The 22201-nt window shown below is 47.9% G+C and overlaps 1 protein-coding gene across 4 annotated transcripts in view; it reads left to right on the top strand.

Annotated features, from left to right (window-relative positions):
* SBNO1 (strawberry notch homolog 1) overlaps positions 1–22201 on the top strand; it is a 1077952-nt gene that overhangs the window by 754166 nt on the left and 301585 nt on the right. For all 4 annotated transcript variants that reach the window (XM_069214997.1, XM_069214996.1, XM_069214993.1 and 1 more), the window contains one exon: positions 7157–7228. In XM_069214997.1, the coding sequence (XP_069071098.1) occupies positions 7157–7228 (72 nt within the window). The remainder of the gene's footprint in view (positions 1–7156; positions 7229–22201) is intronic.

Below are 22201 nucleotides of genomic sequence, written 5' to 3'. Positions count from 1 at the left end.
TCTATGTAGTGGGGAAAAAGCAATGTGGTACTGCAAGTTTTATGTATATTTGGCTGATGGCTTTGAGAGTATACGCTATAGAGATGAACTGACACTCAGCTGTTTATTATCTTTTACTTTTTATTATGTGATTTCATGTCTTCATGCTCGTTAATATTGTGTGTTCTGTACTGTGCTTCTCTTTTGGTTGTATAACTGAATAAATAATACTACCACTAACTCCTTTGGTCTTCTCATGTTATGATAGGGCACACTGGGATGAAATGGAGTGGCTCCTCCCGCATCATCCAAGGAAGTTTAAAAACTGAGCTTTTGAGATTGCCTCTGAGGGTAAATTAATTGCTAACCCTTCTATTCGCTGTGGTTTAGGTGCAGCTGACGCAGCTGCATGAAGCATTAACACCAGTGTCCTTACTCGCCGGCATGCCTGGCTTAAACTTTCAGGCTTCAAGCCTGAAGTGCAAAAAATATTCCTTTTGATGGGGAACACATCTTTGACCCTCAAGTAGGCACTGTAGTTGAAAAAAATAAAAACAATGCGACGGCCAAAGCTATGGGGGCATTACCAACAACTGCACAACAAGGTAATTTTCATCACTCCCCATATCGTGTAACAGCCAAACCCACATCTTCTGACACTTCCACCTATCAGTGTCCCCAGTTCCAAACTACATCACCTAGGGGATACTGTAGGGAGCTCATACAGAGGTAACAACTCCAGAAGCAGGGATCTCAAAACCATCCACCGCTACCACAAAACCTTGACTTGCCATCCATTCCCCCTATCTCAACACCTTTTGGTGGAAGACTCCAACAGTTCTTTCTCACATGGTGGAATATCACCACCAACTAGTAGGTGTTGGTTATTGCCTGGAGCTCACCTCAACACCTCCAAACATTCCACCACGCACCAATAGACAGTCAACAGACCAGCAGCAGCTGCTCAAAAAGGAAGTCCAAGCTCATCTACAAAATCAGTTGGGCCCATAATAAAGATTGCTCCCATACTTATTCCAGACTCCGACTCGGAGGTGGAACAACATCGTTCTATGCCGATTCCGACTTCGGCGGGGACATCATTCCCCAGGTTGGATCCTGGCCCTTATACCTATGGGTATGGTACAGTGAGAGTATGGAGGGGGTGGTCGCTGGACCTTCTAGCATACCTTCTTGAAGACACATACATGGACTGGGCTCAGGAATAGGGTGAAGCCAGTGGGTTGGATACCTCTCCTGACACTGGCACGCTTTCTCTCCCTACCGTGGTTAAGGAGGAGGTGGGTGTAGGAAACTTGCCTGGTGTGTGATGGACACCGATGGTGTTATCACCATATACCAAGTCCAGGTATCCCCTATTAGTGAAGTGTAGGCAGTGTCTAGGAAACCAGGGCGCTCTAGAGGTAGCTGTGGACGAGCAGCCAATCTAGGAGAAATGCAAAGCTTATGCAGTACCACTATAGTCACACAGCACTTACACACCTGAACAGTGTTAAAAAAAAGGTACTTTATTATGGTAACACAACACTAAAATACTTATAGGCAGTGACACCCCTCCCCCCCCCAAACTGGAGGTAAGAACACACAAATCATATACATATTAGCAATTATTAGATAAAATAGAAACAACAAGCATTGACAAAATTTAGTAAATATAGCAGGGGCTCTGGGGGAAGGCCAAACCATACACTAAAAGTGGAATGTGAGATGCAGTCCCCAACACCCAAGGATGTGAAGTTGTTAGAGGGGAGCTGGAGGAACTAGGAACCCTAAAAGGTGAGTACCAGAGTGACTACCAGGTGAGCAGAGGTGTGTACCTGGTCTTCCCAAGGACTAACAGGAGAACTTGGAAAAAAGATTGTATGAGAACAGGACCAGACAAGAAGAAACCAAATGTAGATTCTGGTAGAAGAGGATGTGCAAAAGACGGGGACAGAGTCCAGTCCACGATGGAGAGTCCAGTGAGGGGAGGAGCGCCTAGCCACCCTTCTGTGGATGCAGAACCGGGTCGACAATGGAAGACCAGCTGTGGAGCCCAGGAGCTGAAGAGGAGTCCTTGGAGCAGTGCAGCTGGTGCCCCACGTCATTTGTCTGGTCCCATGTGGTCAGTGGTGAGGAAGAACCACCAACAAGCCTTGGCAAATGCAAGAGGACCAAAAGAAGAGTTGCAATGCCGAAGAGGACCATCAAGGCTCGGGGTACTCGACCCAGGGAGGGGAGTCTGGGGTGACCCTTAGCAGTGGGGACAGCCAACAGAGCAGTTGCAGCCCCCACAGACAACCCCTGGCAACAGGCACAGTAAGTCACAGTGAGGACTAATAGCACACCTGAAGAGGAGTCCCACGTCGCTGGAGCAGCAGAGAGGGGACTGTGCTTGGCAGAAGGGAGTGCTGGGGGCCGGGGCTACACGGAGCCTGAAGATCCCGAGGAGCAGGAGCTTAAACACCTTGGCAGCTGCAAGAGTCGTGGTGCACAGGGGTTCTGTCCTGCAAGGAGAGGCAGGGGCTTACCGCCTCCCAAATTGGATAGCTGGCAGACAGCACAAGGGGACTACTCCACGCTGTATAGGAGCAGTTCCAGAGGAGAGCAGATCCACGCAGCCGCACGTTGTTGCAGTTGGTGCCTGCAGATGCAGGGGAGTGACTCCTTCACTGCAAGTGAGATTCCTTCTGGCTTCTTAATGCAGGCTAAAGGCTGGCCGACCTTACAGGATGCACAGCTGGGGAAGTGATGCAGTTGTTGGAAGAAGCCAGAGAAAGTGTTGTAGTCGTCGCTGAAGTTGCAGAATGTCGGTTCCTGGAGAGTCCAGTTTCGGTTCCAGTGGCCAGAAGATGAAGTAAACGATGCAGAGGAGTCATGGTGGAATTTTGCACGTGGAATCTGGGGACCCATCCTCCAGGGAGTCCCTAAATAACCCTGAAAGGGGGTTTGGTCACCTAGTAAGAGGGGGCTGTGACGTCACCTGCCTGACCTGGCCACTCAGATGCTCCCAGGGGACTCTGCACAGCTTGGTTTCAAGATGGCAAAAACAAGTGGCCGCCTGGAGGAGCTTTGAGCACCACCCCTGGAGTGGTGATGGACAGGGCAGTGGTGACTTCCCGTTCCTTTGTCCAGTTTGATGTCAGCCCAGGGACTGGGTGTCCCTGATCTGGTGCAAACTAGTTTATGCAAGGTGGGCACTAAAAGTGCCCTTTAAAGCATACAGTTGGCTTGGGGAGGCTACCCCTCGTAAAGCTTTTTAACACCTATTTCCAAGGGAGAGGGTGTTGCCGCCCTCTCCCATATGAAATTGTTATGCCTTCCCCTGCCTAAGCTAGTCAAGCAGCAGGAGGGCAGAAACTGGTCTGAGGGGTGGCAGCAGTGCGAGCTGCCTGGAAAACCCCAGAAGACTGGTAGGAGCAATACTGGGGCTCCTCTAAGGAGCCCCCAAAGTGCATGGAATCAAATAACAAATACTGGCAACAGTATTGGGGTAGGATTCTGACATGTTTGATACCAAACATGCCCAGGTTCGGAGTAACCATTATATAGCTGAACACGGATCCAGTACACTGGTAAAATGGCTTCCCCGCACTTACGAAGTCCAGTGCAGTGAAACTGGAGTTCGTGGTGGCATTACTGCTCATGCCGGGGTGCCCTCACACACAGCGAAGGGACCTGCGCCCTGCCCTCTGGGCTAGGAGGGCCTACCATAGGGATGACTTAGTGACCTGGTGCCGTGACCTGTGGTGAAAGGGTGCTTGCACCTTTTCATGCAGGCAGAAATGGCAGGCCTGCAGACACGTTTTGCGTGGGCTCCCATGGGTGGCACAATACTTGCTGCAGCCGGTAGGTAACACCTAGTGCCCCAGTGCCCTGGGTACCCAAATACTGTATGCTAGGGACTTATATGAGGACACCAGTATGCTATTTGTGGAGTGTGCAAAGTCCTGGGCAAACAAAGTGAAAACAGTTTAAGCATACTGATCAGCAAAAAGTGGGGGTAACCATGGTGAATGGTATCTTTGGACTTGCAGGACACCTAATTCTACTTTCCTGTCCTGCCTTCCCACAGACGTTACTGGCAGTTTACAGTGGGCCATGAGCACTTCCAGTTAACCGTGCTCCCCTTTGGCCTCAGCAGCGCCCCTTGGGTGTGTTTGTCTCTCATCTGCACAGATCAGGGGTTTCAGTCCTCCTCTATCTCAACCACTGGCTGTTGAAGACAGGCTCACTCCAAGATGTTGTCTCCCACCTCCAGACTACAGCGGACCTCCTGCATTCACTATAGTTCACTATAAAAGTGCCGAAATCGCACTGACTCCCTCTCAGATGCTTCTTATCTGAGTTGTTCTGGATGCAGTGCAGCTTTAGGCTTATCCTCCCAAGCTGAGAGTCCAGGATATTTAGGCTACGATACTAATGTTTCAGCCTCCATCCTGGATGTCGGTGAGAATGACTGAGGCTGCTGGGTCTCATGGCCTCGTGCATCCTGCTGGTGACACATGTCAGATGCCATATGCAGGCTCTGCAATGGGAACTGAATTTCCAGTGGGGGCAGCATCAGGGGAATCACTCCGACATGGTCCAGATCTTGGAGAAAACTGTGCAAGATCCGAAGTGGTAGCTTACAAACTGTGATTGGGTCAGAGGCAGATCCCTTTCCCTTCCCCAACCAGATCTGACATTGACAGATACGTCACTCTTGGGATGGGCAGCCACCTGGTAGAGACAGAGAATAAGGCATCTGGTCTCAGGCAGAGCCCGGAATCCACATCAACCTGTTGGAGCAATCAGACTAGCATTGCAAGCATTAATTTCCTCTCTCGAAGGAAAGGCATTGCAGGTAAACATGGACAACACCACCACCATGTGGTACTGCAACAAGCATAGTGGGGTGGGGTTTTGGTCCCCTTGTCAAAAAGCACTACGCTTCTGGACGTGACTGGACCAACAGGGCATTTCCCTTGTGGTTCAACATCTGGCGGGCTCTCCGAACATTAGAGCGGACAAACTCAGCTGACACTGTTTGGTCGATTACAAATGGCATCTCCATCTGGAGGTGGTGCAAGGTCTCTTTCAGCATTGGGAGAGCCTTGCTTACGTCTGTTCACCTCCACCGAGAGCGCGCAATGTCAGCGGTATTGCGCGTTGGAGTTATCAAGGCAGCACTCACTCGGTGACTCTTCATCTCAAGTGAAGCTCAGGCCTCTTGTATGCCTTTCCTTACATACCACTTCTGCCCAGAGTTCTCAAGAAGCTCATGAACAACCGTCTTGTCTTGTCTTGGCAGCCAGGCATCCGTCCACCAAAACAGTGTAAGCCTGTAGTTGGAGGAAATGTGTGGCATGGTGCACAGACAAGTCTGGTCCCCTCTCACTAAACTTCTCATGTTTATGCTTTTGTTGGCCCAGCAGGGCTCTGCTTTGGAAGCTGTCAAATGTTATTTGTCTGCACTGTCTTCTTACGGCTGCCTGTTCAGCCTTCTTTGTTTAAATCTCCTATTGTAAATGGATCCCTTAATCCATCACCTTTTCTACATCGCCTAATTTAGGTGTGAAGGAGGTTTGAAAACATCTCCCAGAGCAGGCACAATGGCTTGGGGATGTGTTTTTATTCCCCTCGCAGGAAGACCAGTTAGGGTGAGCCCAGGAGCTTAATTTACTTTAACAGGGTGTCCCCTGTCGCAAGCAAATGTTAGGTGACCTGTGGAAAGGCCCCAGCTTTTGTCCTAGTTTTGTTGACACTAAACCCAATGGAAGGAATGGTACCCCCAGAACCGGTTTTGAGTCCCCATATAGAAGGGGACTGCTCATTACTCTGGTCCCACCTATGAATAAGCAAACTGGCTCTCACTGTAGGGTTGTTTGCAGCAGGACTGTGGAAGAGCAGAAGAGTTCTAAACATGTCTGTGACCTGAGAGTGGCCATGAAAGACTGGAATTGCTTTCCATTTTACCAAGGACAAGATGAAGCTTCATGAGGCCTTTTCCTGGAAGTACCCAGCTGACCTGTGGCAACTGGACCTGCACTGGACTTTGCTGTGGTCCTCTGCCAGAGACCATGAGAGTCTGTGTGCTGTCGGGGGGTGGCTTTTGGGGGCCTTCAGGAAAACGTATTGAACCAGCTGTTTCACTTTATTGGATTGAGTTTCTGCTTGTCCTGGTCAAGGCCCCAAGCAGCTCAGAACAAAAAACAACCACGTTCCTTTCTGCCTTGGGAAGTAGAAACTTTTCAGCAACAAATCTCCAAAGTTCTGTAGCTCTATGTGGACCAACCTGCTCTAAGAATCCAGCCTTCAGTTCCACAGCAATGGCTACATTTTCACTGTTGGCCCGCTCAAGGAGGATTTTTGGTCTCAAAAAGTGACAAAGTTACTTTCTTATTTAAGAAAAAAAAAAAAAAAGTCTGACTTCTAAATTTACACAGTACCCGACCCATTTGTTGTATCCAATCGGGGCTCCATATCGCTATCGGCCTTAAGTCCTGCCTAAGTTCCTGTCTACCACTTCTACACACTGTAATTGGTGCTTCGCACTGAATTGTGCTATTTTATCTTGGGTCTCTAAAAATGTATATCTATGGTTCCCCTTTTTGGATTTTTGTTGTTTTGATCTTTTTTTAACTCATATAGGTGTTCTTGCTTTATTTTAAAGTTGGCTGTGAAACGTTATTGTTTCTCTTTCTGCTGTGTATGCTCTGCTTAAATACTTTAAACGTAGCCTTTGATTTAGGCCTGGCTGCTTTGTGTCATGTTATTAGGGATGGAGCACAGGCCTATTTTATTCAATTTGTGACATCCAGCAGGTGGTTGCCTTTTCATTTGAGGGGGGCATTTGTCCACACCAAATAATCCACTTTCCTATACATTGTATTGAAAAATCCAATCCTTTTTAATCAAACTTAATTAGCAGGCCAGTTTTATTTGGGTATCATTAGTTCAAGGTAAGTAACTTCATCGTGTTCCCCAATGTTAACCTTCTACATAACTTGTCAGATTTCAAATGTTTTCAAACTGTAATTCATAAACAAAGACCAGGGAAGAATTCAGCAGTGTATTTCAAATGTTGCAGTCTTCATATTTAGTCCTTCACTTTGCAAAGGCAGTTGTTGTAAAAAGTCTTAAGTAATCTGTTTCAGACATTGATTTGTGATGTTTTACTTTGCACTTCAATCTTCAGGGGGCTCTCACACACGGAGATCGAAGAGCAACAGAATCAAGAGACTTAAGCAGGTTCAACTTTGATAACAAGGTAATAATATGAGAACATTTGATGTTTAGTTGTGAACAGCATTGTTATTTGCTGGATAATTTAAATGTAGACAAATTAGGGAATTTGAAAAGTACTGTGCAGTATTTTGTTAATTTGTTATTACTAATTCATCCTTGTGGTGAAGTACTGCTATAATCTCTCTGACTTGAAATAAACATGTTGCTTCTGATGGATACTTCTAACGGTATATTGGTCTGGGAGATTTCTCAGGTAGCTTCTGTGCACCCTTAAGTGGTCCAGTACTTCTCTGCAGTGGCTTCTTTCTGCCCCTAAGTAACAAAGCAGAACCACATGTAAGCTCCCACACTCGCACTGCCATCAGTTTCTTTCTGTGAATTCATATGCCGATCGAGAGCTCTGCTCCCATTTTTGACGGTTTTCGAAGCCTTTTCAAATTCAGTGTGCTAGGAAACAAGGTCTCATTCTTAAAAAAAATAAAAATGCTTTGACTGTAGAAACAAGGTGTTGGTGGCATGACACACCCTTACAAAGACATTACTCCAAGACTTGAAGTGTGTGCCCTCTCATGCACCCCAAAGTGATCAGGCATCATAAAGTGATGCTGTATGTCGCTAAACATCAGTAGTAGTCCTGGACCTCGCATAAGAACTGTTCCAATTGGAGGGCTTGGATCTGCAGCCGATCTTGGGACAAATCCTTTTCATGGTCGAAATTGTCATTCAGGTCGAAGAGAAAATCCCACCATTCTCTGTTGAGAGAAGTGAATGTGGCAATCTGCCTCACTCCCGATTCTCCGCTTGATGAGGCAGTTCTGCAGTTAATTCCAGTGCCCCTTGATGGCCATTGGTGAAACTACAGCAGGTCGAGTCCTTTAAGGAGGCCTTTCTATATATTTTTGGCACTCTTTGCCTCCCTCTGAGCGGCTTAGGGCCCCAGGGATTCACTGGGGTGTACTATTGAGTTATCACCAGTGAATCAGTCATCGGTGGCATCTGTTCCCCTTGAATCTGCCTCAGGTTCCGCACTGACTTCAATACTGACTTCCATTCTGCTCCAAGATCTTTGATGGTCCCTTTTTCCTCAATACAGATACTGACATCACCCGTACCAGTGGGGAATCTGGTGCTCACTCTGCTGTCTGACCCCAGAACCAAATCCATTTCTACTCTTTCTTAGGCTCCACTGAGAATCCACTCCAACAAGCCTGGTTCCTGTTCACGTTGATTGACACCATACAACCACTGCCACAGAGCTGTCCTCAGAGCCTGTTCTATCTTTATGGTTCTGATTCAGACCAGAGTTAACATCCCAGCGATGACTAAGGTAATGAACAAGGTGATTTGCCCCCACATTGTGATTTATAGTTGATATATGGACCTAGAGGAGGCCAATGGGTTTGATAGTTCCTCTGATACTGGGTAGTTTGTTACCTGTTGGGCACCCAACAGAAGAAAGTGGTTCCTTTGCTGTGATTTGATGTGCAGCTGAGATTTTGACATTACAACTGCCTTCTGTTGAAGTTAGGACTGATGTCCTTACAGAAGCCTTGCAGCCAGGACTGCTTCCTGTGAGCCCATGCTTCCATTCAGTGGAGCCCTCACTGACACTGTGATGGGTACTTGGTCTAAACCTTGATCTTGCCTGCCTGTGTACAGGCAAGAGGCCAGAAGTCCTAGACCAACACCTGGTGACCTTGATTTTTTTTTGATGCAATGTCCAATTTCAGAGAGTTTGGTGGTTCTGACTTTCTCCAGCAAAGTGAACCCCATTTCTTTCCCTACAACATTCACAAACTGGAAAAAAGTAGAGGATTGAAGAATTTGTGAAACCACACCCTCTGGGACATGCCTAATGACCTCTTGCAGCAGTTCCGGAAGAAATGAGGGCCTCCCTGGCTCACACCTTTCAGATAGTCAGGACATGGCTAAATAAGTAATTTTTACTGGCCTGGATATGACTGATTGCTTGGGGGAGCGAGCAGTCAGCACCAGTGTGGTGCTCAATCACCATGCATGAATGCACACCAGGGGATTTTCAGATGATGTGCAGCCATCCCGTAGGGGTATGCCGTTTAATTAATCCTGTCACTTTGTCGAAAACCTAGCTCTGCCTTAGAACATACTATGGAAAACTAAGCTTCCGTTCATTCTTTCGGTCATATCAGTTTCAGCATTTAGGAGGATTTACTGAAGGGGCTGACGTAGTGGTAGGCACCTCTGCCCCCTCAGTAGTTGCCCCAGTCCTTCTAGAGCTGGGGACAGGGATTGAATAAACATGCTGGTCCCCAAGGGGTACTCTTCTTCCCTGCCCCCCTTTCCCTGCGTCATTAGCCTTGAAGTTGCTTTAGTTTACCGTTGGCAGAGCCAAACCATCCGATGGAAGGCAGAATCCAACACTTTCTCCCAGGACAGCAATCCATTACATCTAACAAATAAAGTCCTTCAGATAATCTTTCAGGGCTATACCTTCCATTTGTTTCTGACCTACCAGAGCTTCCTCACATATCAGAGCGGCTCTCAGAAGATCACTTTCCATCTCTTTTTAGTAGCGGTGGGTTATACATTCCAAATGAGCCTTCAAGAGTCTCTGTTCTGAAGTAGGGATGGGCTGTTATTCCCCAATATTTTCTTGTGCTGAAGCAGGGGATGGAGACCTCCATCCTAATTTGAATCTTTGCACTATGAATGCCTTCCTGCAAAAGGGCAGATTGAAAATGTTCAAGGTAGTCCAGATTTTGTTTACCCTGGATCCAGGCAACTGGATGTTGCTTTGAACCTACAAGATGTGCATCTTTATCTACCTTTCCAGCTGTTCAACATAAATTACTTGTGGTTCAAGGTGTCCCATGAGCATTTTCCATATGCTGTACTCCCCTTTGTCCTCACCGGTGCCCCTTGGTGTTCATGAGTGTGATGGCAGTGGCTGCAACCCATCTTTGGAGGTTGGGGAGTATTTCACAACGGGATGCTGAAGCTGGGCTCTCCAGTCAGTAACCACTTCCAGAATTTGGCAAACCTTTTCACATCTTTGAGGTTATTTATCAACGTGTTTATCACTGGTCTATGAGACCTGGTTTCATAGGAGCTGTCTTGAATACTGTACATTCAGAGCCTTCCCTCCATTATGAGTCCATGACATTCGAGCTATGGTACCAAAGTTTCAGCCTTGGTTCGGGGCGACTTGGCCTGTTTTCCTCCTTCATCCTGCGGGTCAATCAGACCAAGTAACATACGTGGGCGCTGCAGTGGAATCTGACGTCCCAGTGGGCCCAGCAGCCATGGAGCCTGTTGGATTCTGTTCAGGTTTCGGACAAGATCTGTAGTAGTGACTGACTTCAGTTGGGCCAGCGGAAGGCCCCTCTTGCCACTCTACACAAAGCTGACTGTGGTGATGAAGGCCTCAGTGCTGGGTTGTGGGGGTCACCTGGGTGAAATGGGGATCAAAGGACTTGTCTACGGCTGATGCCCAGCTCTATATCAGTCTGTTGGAGTTGCGAGTCATTCACCTGGCACTGAAATCCTTCATTCTGTGCATCAGGGAGAGGCTGGGACAAAACCATTGCCACACGCTACTGCAGGGTAATTTTAAAGAACTGTGCCATGAGGTGCTGCCAGAACGTTCAGGGCAGCTTCCTGATCTTGAACCACCTAGAGGTACCTTTGAACATCAATGCCAACAAGCTCGGCAGGCAGCTCCTGGCAGATCACGAATGGCGATTGTACCCTGAGGTGGCACAAGCTGCCAAACAGTGAAGAAAACACTGGATGGATATTTTTACCCAGAGTTGAGAATGTGCTGTCTCAAAACATTTGTGTCTTGGAGTTCCCAAGAAAGCTTTCTCAATGAGACTCATTGAGATTAGAGTAGAGCACAGGACTCCTATAAGCCTGACTGTCTCTGCTTCTCCTGTCCCAAGTTCTGAAGGTCAGAACCGGGCCCAAGTCATCCTTGTGGCTCTGTATTGAGCCATTAAACTATGGTCCCTGGAACTTCAGGACAGGTGCATTTCTTCTTTGATCAGGCTTCGGGTTCTGGAGGATCTTCTGTTGCAGCAACAGGACAGGGTTCTGCACCCAAACATATCTACATTTCCATTTATGGAGACTCAGCAGCAGTAGTTGACTGCGTTCAATCTAGTTCCTAAGGTTGTAAGTGTCATCCTTGCTGCCAGATGTCATCCTACAGAATCCATTTATTCCTGGTGCAGAGACAGATTATTGGCTTGGTGTGTAGTTTTCAACCCAAACCCTTTGCAAGTCAAACTGTCAGATGTTAACTTAGTTGTTCTGTGTAGGAAGTTGGCTCTGTATATACTATTTCAAAGTAGGAAATAGCATGCACAGAGTCCAAGGGTTCCCCTTAGAGGTAAGATAGTGGCAAAAAGAGAATTCTAATGCTCTATTTTGTGGTAGTGTGGTCGAGCAGTAGGCTTATCAGAGGGTAGTGTTAAGCATTTGTTGTACACACACAGGCAATAAATGAGGAACACACACTCAAAAACAATTCCAGGCCAGTAGGTTTTTATATAGAAAAATATATGTTCGATGGCATCTGTCGCTGTAGATACACATGGTATGCATGAGCTCGCCATCTGGTGTTGGGTCGGAGTGTTACAAGTTGTTTTTCTTCGAAGAAGTGTTTTCGAGTCACGGGACCGAGTGACTCCTCCTTCTGTGCTCATTGCGCATGGGCGTCGACTCCATCTTCGATTGTTTTCTTTCCGCCATCGGGTTCGGACGTGTTCCTGTCGCTCCGAGTTTCGGAACGGAAAGATAGCTGAAACCGGAAGATTTTCGACGGTATCGTTGCGATCCGGTTCGAGATAGACACATACGACGACGCGTTGAACATCGAAGCGCTTCGGTGCCCTTCGGGGTAGATTTCGGCACCCCGTCGGGGCCTAGTCGGCCCGACCGCGTGGAGAACAACGCCGATGGAACGGACCCCGTTTTGATTCTGCCCCGAATGCCACAACAAATATCCTTATACGGACCTACACTCGGTCTGTAACCTGTGCCTGTCACCCGAGCACAGCGAAGAATCCTGTGAGGCCTGTCGGGCGTTCCGGTCCCGAAAAACTCTGCGCGACCGTCGAGCGAGAAGACTGCAGATGGCGTCCACGCCAAAGGAGCGTCGACAGTTCGAGACAGAAGAGGAACAGGAGGAATCCTTTTCCATCCAGGATTCAGACTCCGACGAGCTAGACTCTACAAAAACTGTGAGTAAGACGTCGAGATCAGAACTTAAAAAAGGAAAGAAGGCCCAGGGGACGCCACTGCCAACCGGCCATGGCTCCACCCAAATTCTCGGTGACCAACAATCGGCACCGAAAAAGGCCCATTCAGTGTCGAGATCGTCCGACTTCGGTCGAGACACCGGCACGCAGCCTCCTCGGGACCGAGAGAGTGCTAAACAGAAGCATCGACACCGAGAGTTCGGTGTCGACACGGATCGACGCCGAGACAGTGGCGCCGAAGACCATAGAGGCCAAGAATTTTCGGCACAGAAAAAGAGGAAGGTTACCTCGCAGCCGAAAAAACAATCAACAGGGTTTTCGGAGCCGAAAAAAGCGACATCAGACCCTGTTTCAGGCTCCTATACTGAAGAGCATTCTATGTCTTCACAAATGAAGAAACATAGATTTGAACAAGAACTGCAATCCACTGACGTGGATCACACGCAAAAGCGTATCTTTATTCAGCAGGGGACTGGGAAGATCAGTACCCTTCCACCTGTCAAACGAAAGAGAACGCTTCAGTTTACTCCTCAGCAACAAACAGCACAAAAGGTAACACCTCCTCCCTCGCCTCCACCTGTAACTCCGGCTTCGCCAACTTACACCCCGTCACATTCGCCAGCTCACACCGCCATGAGCCACGATGACCAAGATCAGGATGCGTGGGACTTGTACGACGCACCAGTGTCTGATAACAGCCCAGACACATACCCAACTAGGCCATCACCACCGGAAGACAGCACAGCCTACTCACAAGTGGTGGCTAGAGCAGCACTATTCCATAATGTGGAACTACACTCGGAACAAGTAGAGGATGATTTTTTATTTAACACCCTCTCTTCAACCCACAGCTCCTACCAAAGCCTGCCGATGCTCCCAGGCATGCTACGCCATGCAAAGGACATTTTCAAGGAGCCAGTTAAAAGTAGGGCAGTGACGCCTAGGGTGGACAAAAAGTATAAGGCGCCTCCTACGGACCCTGTATTCATCACCTCTCAGCTGCCACCAGATTCTGTGGTGGTAGGGGCTGCCAGAAAACGGGCAAATTCACACACTTCTGGGGATGCACCTCCCCCAGATAAAGAAAGCAGGAAGTTCGATGCAGCCGGGAAGAGGGTTGCTGTCCAAGCAGCAAACCAGTGGCGCATCGCAAATTCACAAGCGCTGCTAGCGCGATACGACAGAGCCCACTGGGATGAGATGCAGCATCTCATTGAACATCTCCCAAAAGATCTGCAAAAAAGAGCAAAACAGGTTGTTGAGGAGGGTCAAAACATTTCCAACAATCAAATACGCTCCTCCATGGATGCAGCAGACACGGCCGCAAGGACCATTAATACGTTGGTTACCATCCGTAGGCACGCATGGCTCAGAACGTCTGGATTCAAGCCAGAAATTCAGCAGGCAGTGCTTAACATGCCAGTAAACGAAAAACTTCTGTTCGGTCCGGAGGTCGACACAGCCATAGAAAAGCTCAAGAAGGACACTGACACTGCCAAGGCCATGGGCGCACTCTACTCCCCGCAGAGCAGAGGATCTTATAACACCTTCTGCAAAACACCTTTTAGAGGAGGGTTTCGGGGTCAGGCCACACAAGCTAGCACCTCACAGTCCGCACCGCCCACCTACCAGGGACAGTACAGGGGAGGTTTTCGGGGCCAGTATAGAGGGGGGCAATTCCCTAGGAATAGAGGAAGATTTCAAAGCCCCAAAACCACTACCAACAAGCAGTGACTCACACGTCACTCACCCCTCCCACACAACACCAGTGGGGGGGAGGATACGTCAATATTACGAAGCATGGGACAAAATAACTACAGACACATGGGTCCTAGCAATTATCCAACATGGTTATTGCATAGAATTCATGCAATTCCCCCCAGACATACCACCAAAATCACAAAATTTATCAAAATACCATTCACAGCTTCTAGAGATAGAAGTTCAAGCACTACTGCAAAAAAATGCAATAGAATTAGTACCAAGCACACAAATAAACACAGGAGTTTATTCACTGTACTTCTTGATACCAAAAAAGGACGAAACACTGAGACCAATTCTAGACCTCAGGGTAGTAAACACATTCATCAAATCAGACCACTTTCACATGGTCACACTACAAGAAGTGTTACCATTGCTCAAAAAACACGACTACATGACAACCCTAGACCTCCAGGACGCATATTTCCATATACCAATACATCAATCACACAGGGAATATCTAAGGTTTGTATTCAAAGGAATACATTACCAATTCAAAGTATTGCCTTTTGGTTTAACAACCGCTCCAAGAGTATTCACAAAATGCCTAGCAGTAGTCGCTGCACACATCAGAAGGCAGCAAATACATGTGTTCCCGTATCTAGACGACTGGCTAATCAAAACCAGTTCGCTCACACAATGCTCAAACCACACAAATCAAGTCATACAAACCCTCTACAAACTAGGGTTCACCGTCAACTTTGCAAAATCAAACATTCTGCCAAGCAAAGTACAGCAATATCTAGGAGCCATAATAGACACGACAAAAGGAGTAGCAATGCCAACTCCACAAAGGATCCACAATTTCAACAGGGTCATTCAACACATGTCTCCAAACCAAACAATACAAGCAAGAACAATACTACAGCTCCTAGGCATGATGTCCTCATGCATAGCCATTGTCCCAAACGCAAGACTGCACATGAGGCCCTTACAACAGTGCCTAGCCTCACAGTGGTCTCAAGCACAGGGTCACCTTCTAGATCTGGTGTTGCTAGACCGCCAAACTTACCTCTCGCTTCTATGGTGGAACAGTATAAATTTAAACATAGGGCGGCCTTTCCAAGACCCAGTGCCACAGTACATAATAACAACAGATGCTTCCATGACAGGGTGGGGAGCACATCTCAATCAACACAACATAAGAGGACAATGGAACATACATCAAACAAAACTGCATATAAATCATCTAGAATTATTAGCAGTTTTTCAAGCACTAAAAGCTTTCCAACCAATCATAACCCACAAATACATCCTTGTCAAAAAAGACAACATGACAACGATGTATTATCTAAACAAACAAGGAGGAACACATTCAACGCAGTTAAGCTTGTTAGCTCAAAAAAATATGGAAGTGGGCAATCCACCATCAAATTGGTCTAATAGCACAGTTTATTCCGGGGATCCAGAATCAGCTGGCAGACAATCTCTCTCGAGATCACCAGCAAGTCCACGAATGGGAAATCCACCCACAGATTCTGAACACCTACTTCACACTCTGGGGAACACCACAAATAGACTTATTTGCAACAAAAGAGAACGCAAAATGCCAAAACTTCGCGTCCAGATACCCACACAAGCAATCCCAAGGCAATGCCCTATGGATGAACTGGTCAGGAATATTTGCTTACGCTTTTCCTCCTCTCCCTCTCCTTCCTTACCTAGTAAACAAATTGAGTCAAAACAAACTCAAACTCATTTTAATAGCACCAACGTGGGCAAGACAACCCTGGTACACAACACTGCTAGATCTGTCTGTAGTACCACACATCAAACTGCCCAACAAACCAGATCTGTTAACGCAACACAACCAACAGATCAGACACCCGGACCCAGCATCGCTGAATCTAGCAATCTGGCTCCTGAAATCCTAGAATTCGGACACTTACAACTTAGCCAAGAGTGTATGGAAGTCATAAAGCAGGCCAGAAGGCCATCCACTAGACACTGCTACGCAAGTAAGTGGAAAAGATTTGTTTGGTACTGCCATCATAATCCGATACAACCACTAGACGCAACTCCAAAACATATAGTAAATTACTTGCTCCATTTACAAAAAGCAAAGCTAGCCTTCTCTTCTATTAAAATACACCTTGCAGCAATATCTGCATACCTGCAAACTACATATTCAACTTCCTTGTATAGGATACCAGTTATCAAAGCATTCATAGAAGGGCTTAAAAGAATTATACCACCAAGAACACCACCTGTTCCTTCATGGAACCTAAACGTGGTTCTAACAAGACTCATGGGCCCACCTTTCGAACCCATGCACTCTTGCGGAATACAATTCCTAACCTGGAAAGTTGCCTTTCTCATCGCCATTACATCTCTAAGAAGAGTAAGTGAAATTCAAGCGTTCACAACACAAGAGCCTTTTATACAAATACATAAAAATAAGGTCGTCCTACGACCTAATCCAAAATTTTTACCCAAAGTTATTTCACCATTCCATCTAAATCAAACGGTAGAACTACCAGTTTTTTTCCCACAGCCAGATTCTGTGGCTGAAAGAGCACTACATACATTAGATGTCAAAAGAGCATTAATGTACTACATTGACAGAACAAAAAACATCAGAAAAACTAAACAGCTATTTATTGCATTCCAAAAACCTCATGCAGGTAACCCAATATCAAAACAAGGTATAGCCAGATGGATAGTTAAATGCATCCAAATCTGCTAACTTAAAGCAAAAAGACAACTGCCCATTACTCCCAGGGCACATTCAACAAGGAAAAAAGGTGCTTCAATGGCCTTTTTAGGAAACATCCCAATGCAGGAAATATGTAAGGCAGCCACTTGGTCTACGCCTCACACATTCACCAAACACTACTGTATAGATGTGCTATCCGCACAACAAGCTACAGTAGGTCAAGCTGTATTAAGAACTCTATTTCAGACAACTTCTACTCCTACAGGCTAAACCACCGCTTATGGGGAACTAACTGCTTACTAGTCTATGCATACCATGTGTATCTACAGCGACAGATGCCATCGAACCGAAAATGTCACTTACCCAGTGTACATCTGTTCGTGGCATCAGTCGCTGAGATTCACATGGACCCACCCACCTCCCCGGAAGCCTGTAGCAGTTCAGAAGTTACCTTCAATTTTGTACATTTGTATAGATATTATTTAATCCTTTAATAGGTACATACTTACATTTTTCATTGCGCGGGCACTATTACTATAGTACAACTCCTACCTCACCCTCTGCGGGGAAAACAATCGAAGATGGAGTCGACGCCCATGCGCAATGAGCACAGAAGGAGGAGTCACTCGGTCCCGTGACTCGAAAACACTTCTTCGAAGAAAAACAACTTGTAACACTCCGACCCAACACCAGATGGCGAGCTCATGCATACCATGTGAATCTCAGCGACTGATGCCACGAACAGATGTACACTGGGTAAGTGACATTTTCATTTCTTAGTTTATTTTAAGAACCACAGGTTCAAGATTTACAAACAATACTTTAAATGAAAGGTATTTCACTCGGGTATCTTAAGAACTTTGAATAATCATAATAGCATGTACAGTTTTGGCAAAAATGGCAATAAGCTATTTTAAAAATGGACACAGTGCAAAAATCAACCGTTCCTGGGGGAGGTAAATAAATGTTAAGTTCACAGGTAAGTAAAACACTTGCAAGGTTCAAAGTTGGGTCCAAGGTAGACCACTGTTGGGGGTTCAAGGCACCCCCAAAGTTACCATACCAGCAGCTCAGGGCCGGTCAGGTGCAGAGGTCAAAGTGGTGCCCAAAACACACAGGCTTCAATGGGAATAGGGGTGCCCCAGTTCCAGTCTGCCAGCAGGTAAGCACCCGCGACTTCGGAGGGCAGACCAGAGGGGTTTTGTAGGGCACCAGGGGGGAAACAAGCAGGCACAGAAAGTACACCCTCAGCGGCACAGGGGCGTTGGGGTGCAGAGTGCAAACAGGTGTCGGGTTTTCAATGGGGAGACCCGGAGGTCTCTTTAGCGATGCAGGCACGGGGGGGATCCTCGGGATAGCCATCACATAGGCTAGGAAGAGGGTCGCCTGGGGGTCGCTCCTGCACTGGAGTTAGGTTCCTTCAGGTCCTGGGGGCTGCGGGTGCAGTGTCTTTTCCAGGTATCAGGTTCCTTGAAGCAGGCAGTCGCAGCCAGGGGGAGCCTCTGGATTCCCTCTGCAGGCGTCTCTGGGGGCTCAGGGGGGTGAACTCTGGCTACTCACGGGCTCGCAGTTGCCGGGGAGTCCTCCCTGTGGTGTTAGTTTTCCGCAGGTCGAGCCGGGGGGCGTTGGGTGCAGAGTGGAAAGTCCCATGCTTCCAGCAGGAAACGTGTGGTCTTTAAAAGTTGCTTCTTTGTTGCAAAGTTGCAGTTTTGTGGAACAGGGCAGCTGTCCTCTGGAGCTTCTTGGTCCTTTTAGATGCAGGGTAGTCCTCTGAGGCTTCAGAGGTTGCTGGACCCTGGGGGACGCGTCGCTGTTGCAGTTTTTCTTGAAGTGGTGAGACAGGCCGGTAGGGCTGGGGCCAAAGCAGTTGGTGTCTCCGTCTTCTCTGCAGGGCTTCAGGTCAGCAGTCCTTCTTCAGGTTGCAGGAATCTATCTTCCTTGATTCTGGGGGCCCCTAAATACTCAATTTAGGGGTGTGTTTAGGTCTGGGAGGTTTGTAGCCAATGGCTACTAGCCCTGAGGGTGGCTACACCCTCTTTGTGCCTCCTCCCTGTGGGGTGGGGGCACATCCCTAATCCTATTGGGGGAATTCTCCATCTGCAAGATGGAGGATTTCTAAAAGTCAGAGTCACCTCAGCTCAGGACACCTTAGGGGTTTGTCCTGACTGGCAAGTGACTCCTCCTTGTTTTTCTCATTATCTCCTCCAGCCTTGCCGCCCAAAGTGGGGGCAGTGGCTGGAGGGGCGGGCATCTCCACTAGCTGGGATGCCCTGTGGCGCTGTAACAAAGGGAGTGAGCCTTTGAGGCTCACCGCCAGGTGTTATAGTTCCTGCAGGGGGAGTTGAGAAGCACCTCCACCCAGTACAGGCTTTGTTACTGGCCACAGAGTGACAAAGGCACTCTCCCCATGTGGCCAGCAATATGTCTGGTGTGTGGCAGGCTGGAAAACTAGTCAGCCCACACTGGAAGTCGGGTATGTTTTCAGGTGGCATCTCTAAGATGCCCTCTGGGTGTATTTTTACAATAAAGTGCACACTGGCATCAGTGTGCATTTATTGTGCTGAGAAGTTTGATACCAAACTTCACAGTTTTCGGTGTAGCCATTATGGTGCTGTGGAGTTCGTATTTGACAGACTCCCAGACCATACACTCTTATGGCTACCCTGCACTTACAATATCTAAGGTTTTGCTTAGACACTGTAGGGGCATAGTGCTCATGCACCTATGCCCTCACCTGTGGTATAGTGCACCCTGCCTTAGGGCTGTAAGGCCTGCTAGAGGGGTGACTTACCTATGCCACAGGCAGTGTGAGGTTGGCATGGCACCCTGAGGGGAGTGCCATGTCGACTTAGTCATTTTCTCCCCACCAGCACACACAAGCTGTGAGGCAGTGTGCATGTGCTGAGTGAGGGGTCCCCAGGGTGGCATAAGACATGCTGCAGCCCTTAGAAACCTTCCATGGCATCAGGGCCCTTGGTACCAGGGGTACCAGTTACAAGGGACTTAACTTGGTGCCAGGGTTGTGCCAATTGTGGAGACAAAGGTACAGTTTAGGGAAAGAACACCGGTGCTGGGGCCTGGTTAGCAGGCCTCAGCACACTTTCAAATCCTAACTTGGCATCAGCAAAGGCAAAAAGTCAGGGGGTAACCATGCCAAGGAGGCATTTCCTTACATTCTCTCTCTGTCCCAGCAAGGTCTTGCAATGGGCAGTATTAAAGGTTATTTGTCAACCATTTTCTCTCCTTTGCAGGACCAAGCGTCCTGGGCTCAGAGTGTTACAAGTTGTTTTTCTTTGAAGAAAGTATTTTCGAGTCACGGGCCCGAGTGACTTCCCTTTTGGCTCCATTGCGCATGGGCATCGACTCCATCTTAGATTGTTTTCTTTCCGCCATCGGGTTCGGATGTGTTCCTCTTCGCTCAATTATTCGAATCGGAAAAGACAAAAAATCCTCAAAGAGTCGGTATTGTTTGCGATCGGGAAACATCTTCCAATCACACCGACGAGACAACCGTTTTGGTGGCCCTTAGGGGCTTTCATGCCCAGCCGAGGCCTGGTCGGCCCGACCACAGACGTCGTTGAAGCCTAATGGACCGGACCCCTTTCAGTTTCTGCCCGAAGTGCCACGCTAAGTATCCATATACTGACCAGCCACGGGTCTGTAATCTGTGTCTGTCACCGGAGCACAGAGAAGATACTTACGAGGCCTGCAAGTCCTTTTGATAAAAAAAAGACCATGAGGGATCGGAGGGCGAGGCGGATGCAGATTGTGTCAAACTTCGGAACACCTCGAAGTCGAAGAGGAGGAGATGGCTGTCTCCATCCAGGGATCAGACTCTGACGACTCCAACGGAGACTGACCGTCTACAGCAGGCCAACAAGTGAGTATGCCTGCCCCGACCCAACCCTACAGTCAACAGAAGAAACATAAGGCCTCGGGACGCCACTGCCTGAAGGCCATGGCTCGACCCATAAAAAACAAAGCAGTGACCAAGCAACACCTTTGGCACCAAAAAAGGCCAAAATCGGGCCGAACTCTTTGGACTCGAGCCGAGAACCCGCAGTCGAAAAAATCTCGACATCGCCTTGTCGAATCGACTAAGCCTCGAAAGAGCCTTTTGGAGCCGAGGCCTTCCATCACCATGGGCATTTCGGTGCCAAGAAAACCTGCTTCGGAGCCGAAAAAATACCTCGTACACAGAGGAACATGGGCTCTCTAAACAGCTAAAAGAGCGGCACAGATTTGAAGAGGAGCTTCAAATTGAAGAGTTTGACCAAACGCAGGCACGGATACAGATTCACAAGGATACTGGAAAGATCCAAACTGCCCCTCCTCTCAAATTCAAGAGAAAGCTGGCTTTCCAACCACCATCAGAGACTGATCAGCCAAGAGCTAAAGTGACCAGGGAAAAATCGCCAACTCACCATTTTTCGCCAGAACTTTCTCCCCCGCATTCGCCACAAAGGACAGGGTCACCTATTGCCACGCCCACTTCAGTCACCCACACACACTGTGCAGTCGCAAGATGATGTAGACCCCTGGGTCCTCTACGATCCCCCTGTCTCGGACAATAGCCCTGAGTGCTACCCCTCAAAACCGTCTCCACCGGAGGAGAACACCTCGTACACCCAAGTCTTGGCCAGGGCTGCTGCATTCCATAATGTTAGCATGCATTCAGAGCCATTGAAGGATGACTTCCTCTTTAGTACCCTGGCATCCACGCATGCCTCATACCAGAGCCTGCCTATGCTCCCAGGCATGCTTAAACATGCTCAGCAAGTCTTTCAATAGCCGGTAAAAGGAAGACCCATCACACCACGGGTGGAGAAAAAGTACAAACCACCCCGTCGGACCCAGTGTTCATCACGCAACAGCCGCCACCGGACTCTGTAGTGGTTGGTGCTGCAAGGAAAAGAGCCAACTCACAATCATCGGGAGATACACCACCTCCAGATAGAGAGTCGCAAATTTGACGCTGCAGGAAAGAGAGTGGGGTCACAGGCTGCCAACCAGTGGCGTATTGCAAATTCACAAGCTCTTTTTGCCTGTTATGACTGAGCTCACTGGGACGAGATGAGTGATATCATCTGTCATCTCCCCAAGGAACATCAAAAACAGGCTCAACAAGGGGTAGAGGAAGGGCAATCAATATCGAAAATCAAATTAGTTTGGCATTGGATTCCGCTGATACTGCCACAAGAACTGTGAACACGGCAGTCACAATTAGAAGTCACGCTTGGCTAAGGTCCTCAGGGTTCAAACCTGAGATACAGCAGGCAGTATTGAACATGCCATTTAACCAGCAACAACTGTTTGGGCCACAAGTGGACACAGCCAT

The sequence above is a fragment of the Pleurodeles waltl genome, chromosome 11 (genome assembly GCF_031143425.1).
Source record: "Pleurodeles waltl isolate 20211129_DDA chromosome 11, aPleWal1.hap1.20221129, whole genome shotgun sequence".
NCBI lineage: Eukaryota > Metazoa > Chordata > Amphibia > Caudata > Salamandridae > Pleurodeles > Pleurodeles waltl.
This window is presented reverse-complemented; position numbering and strand designations above follow the sequence as displayed.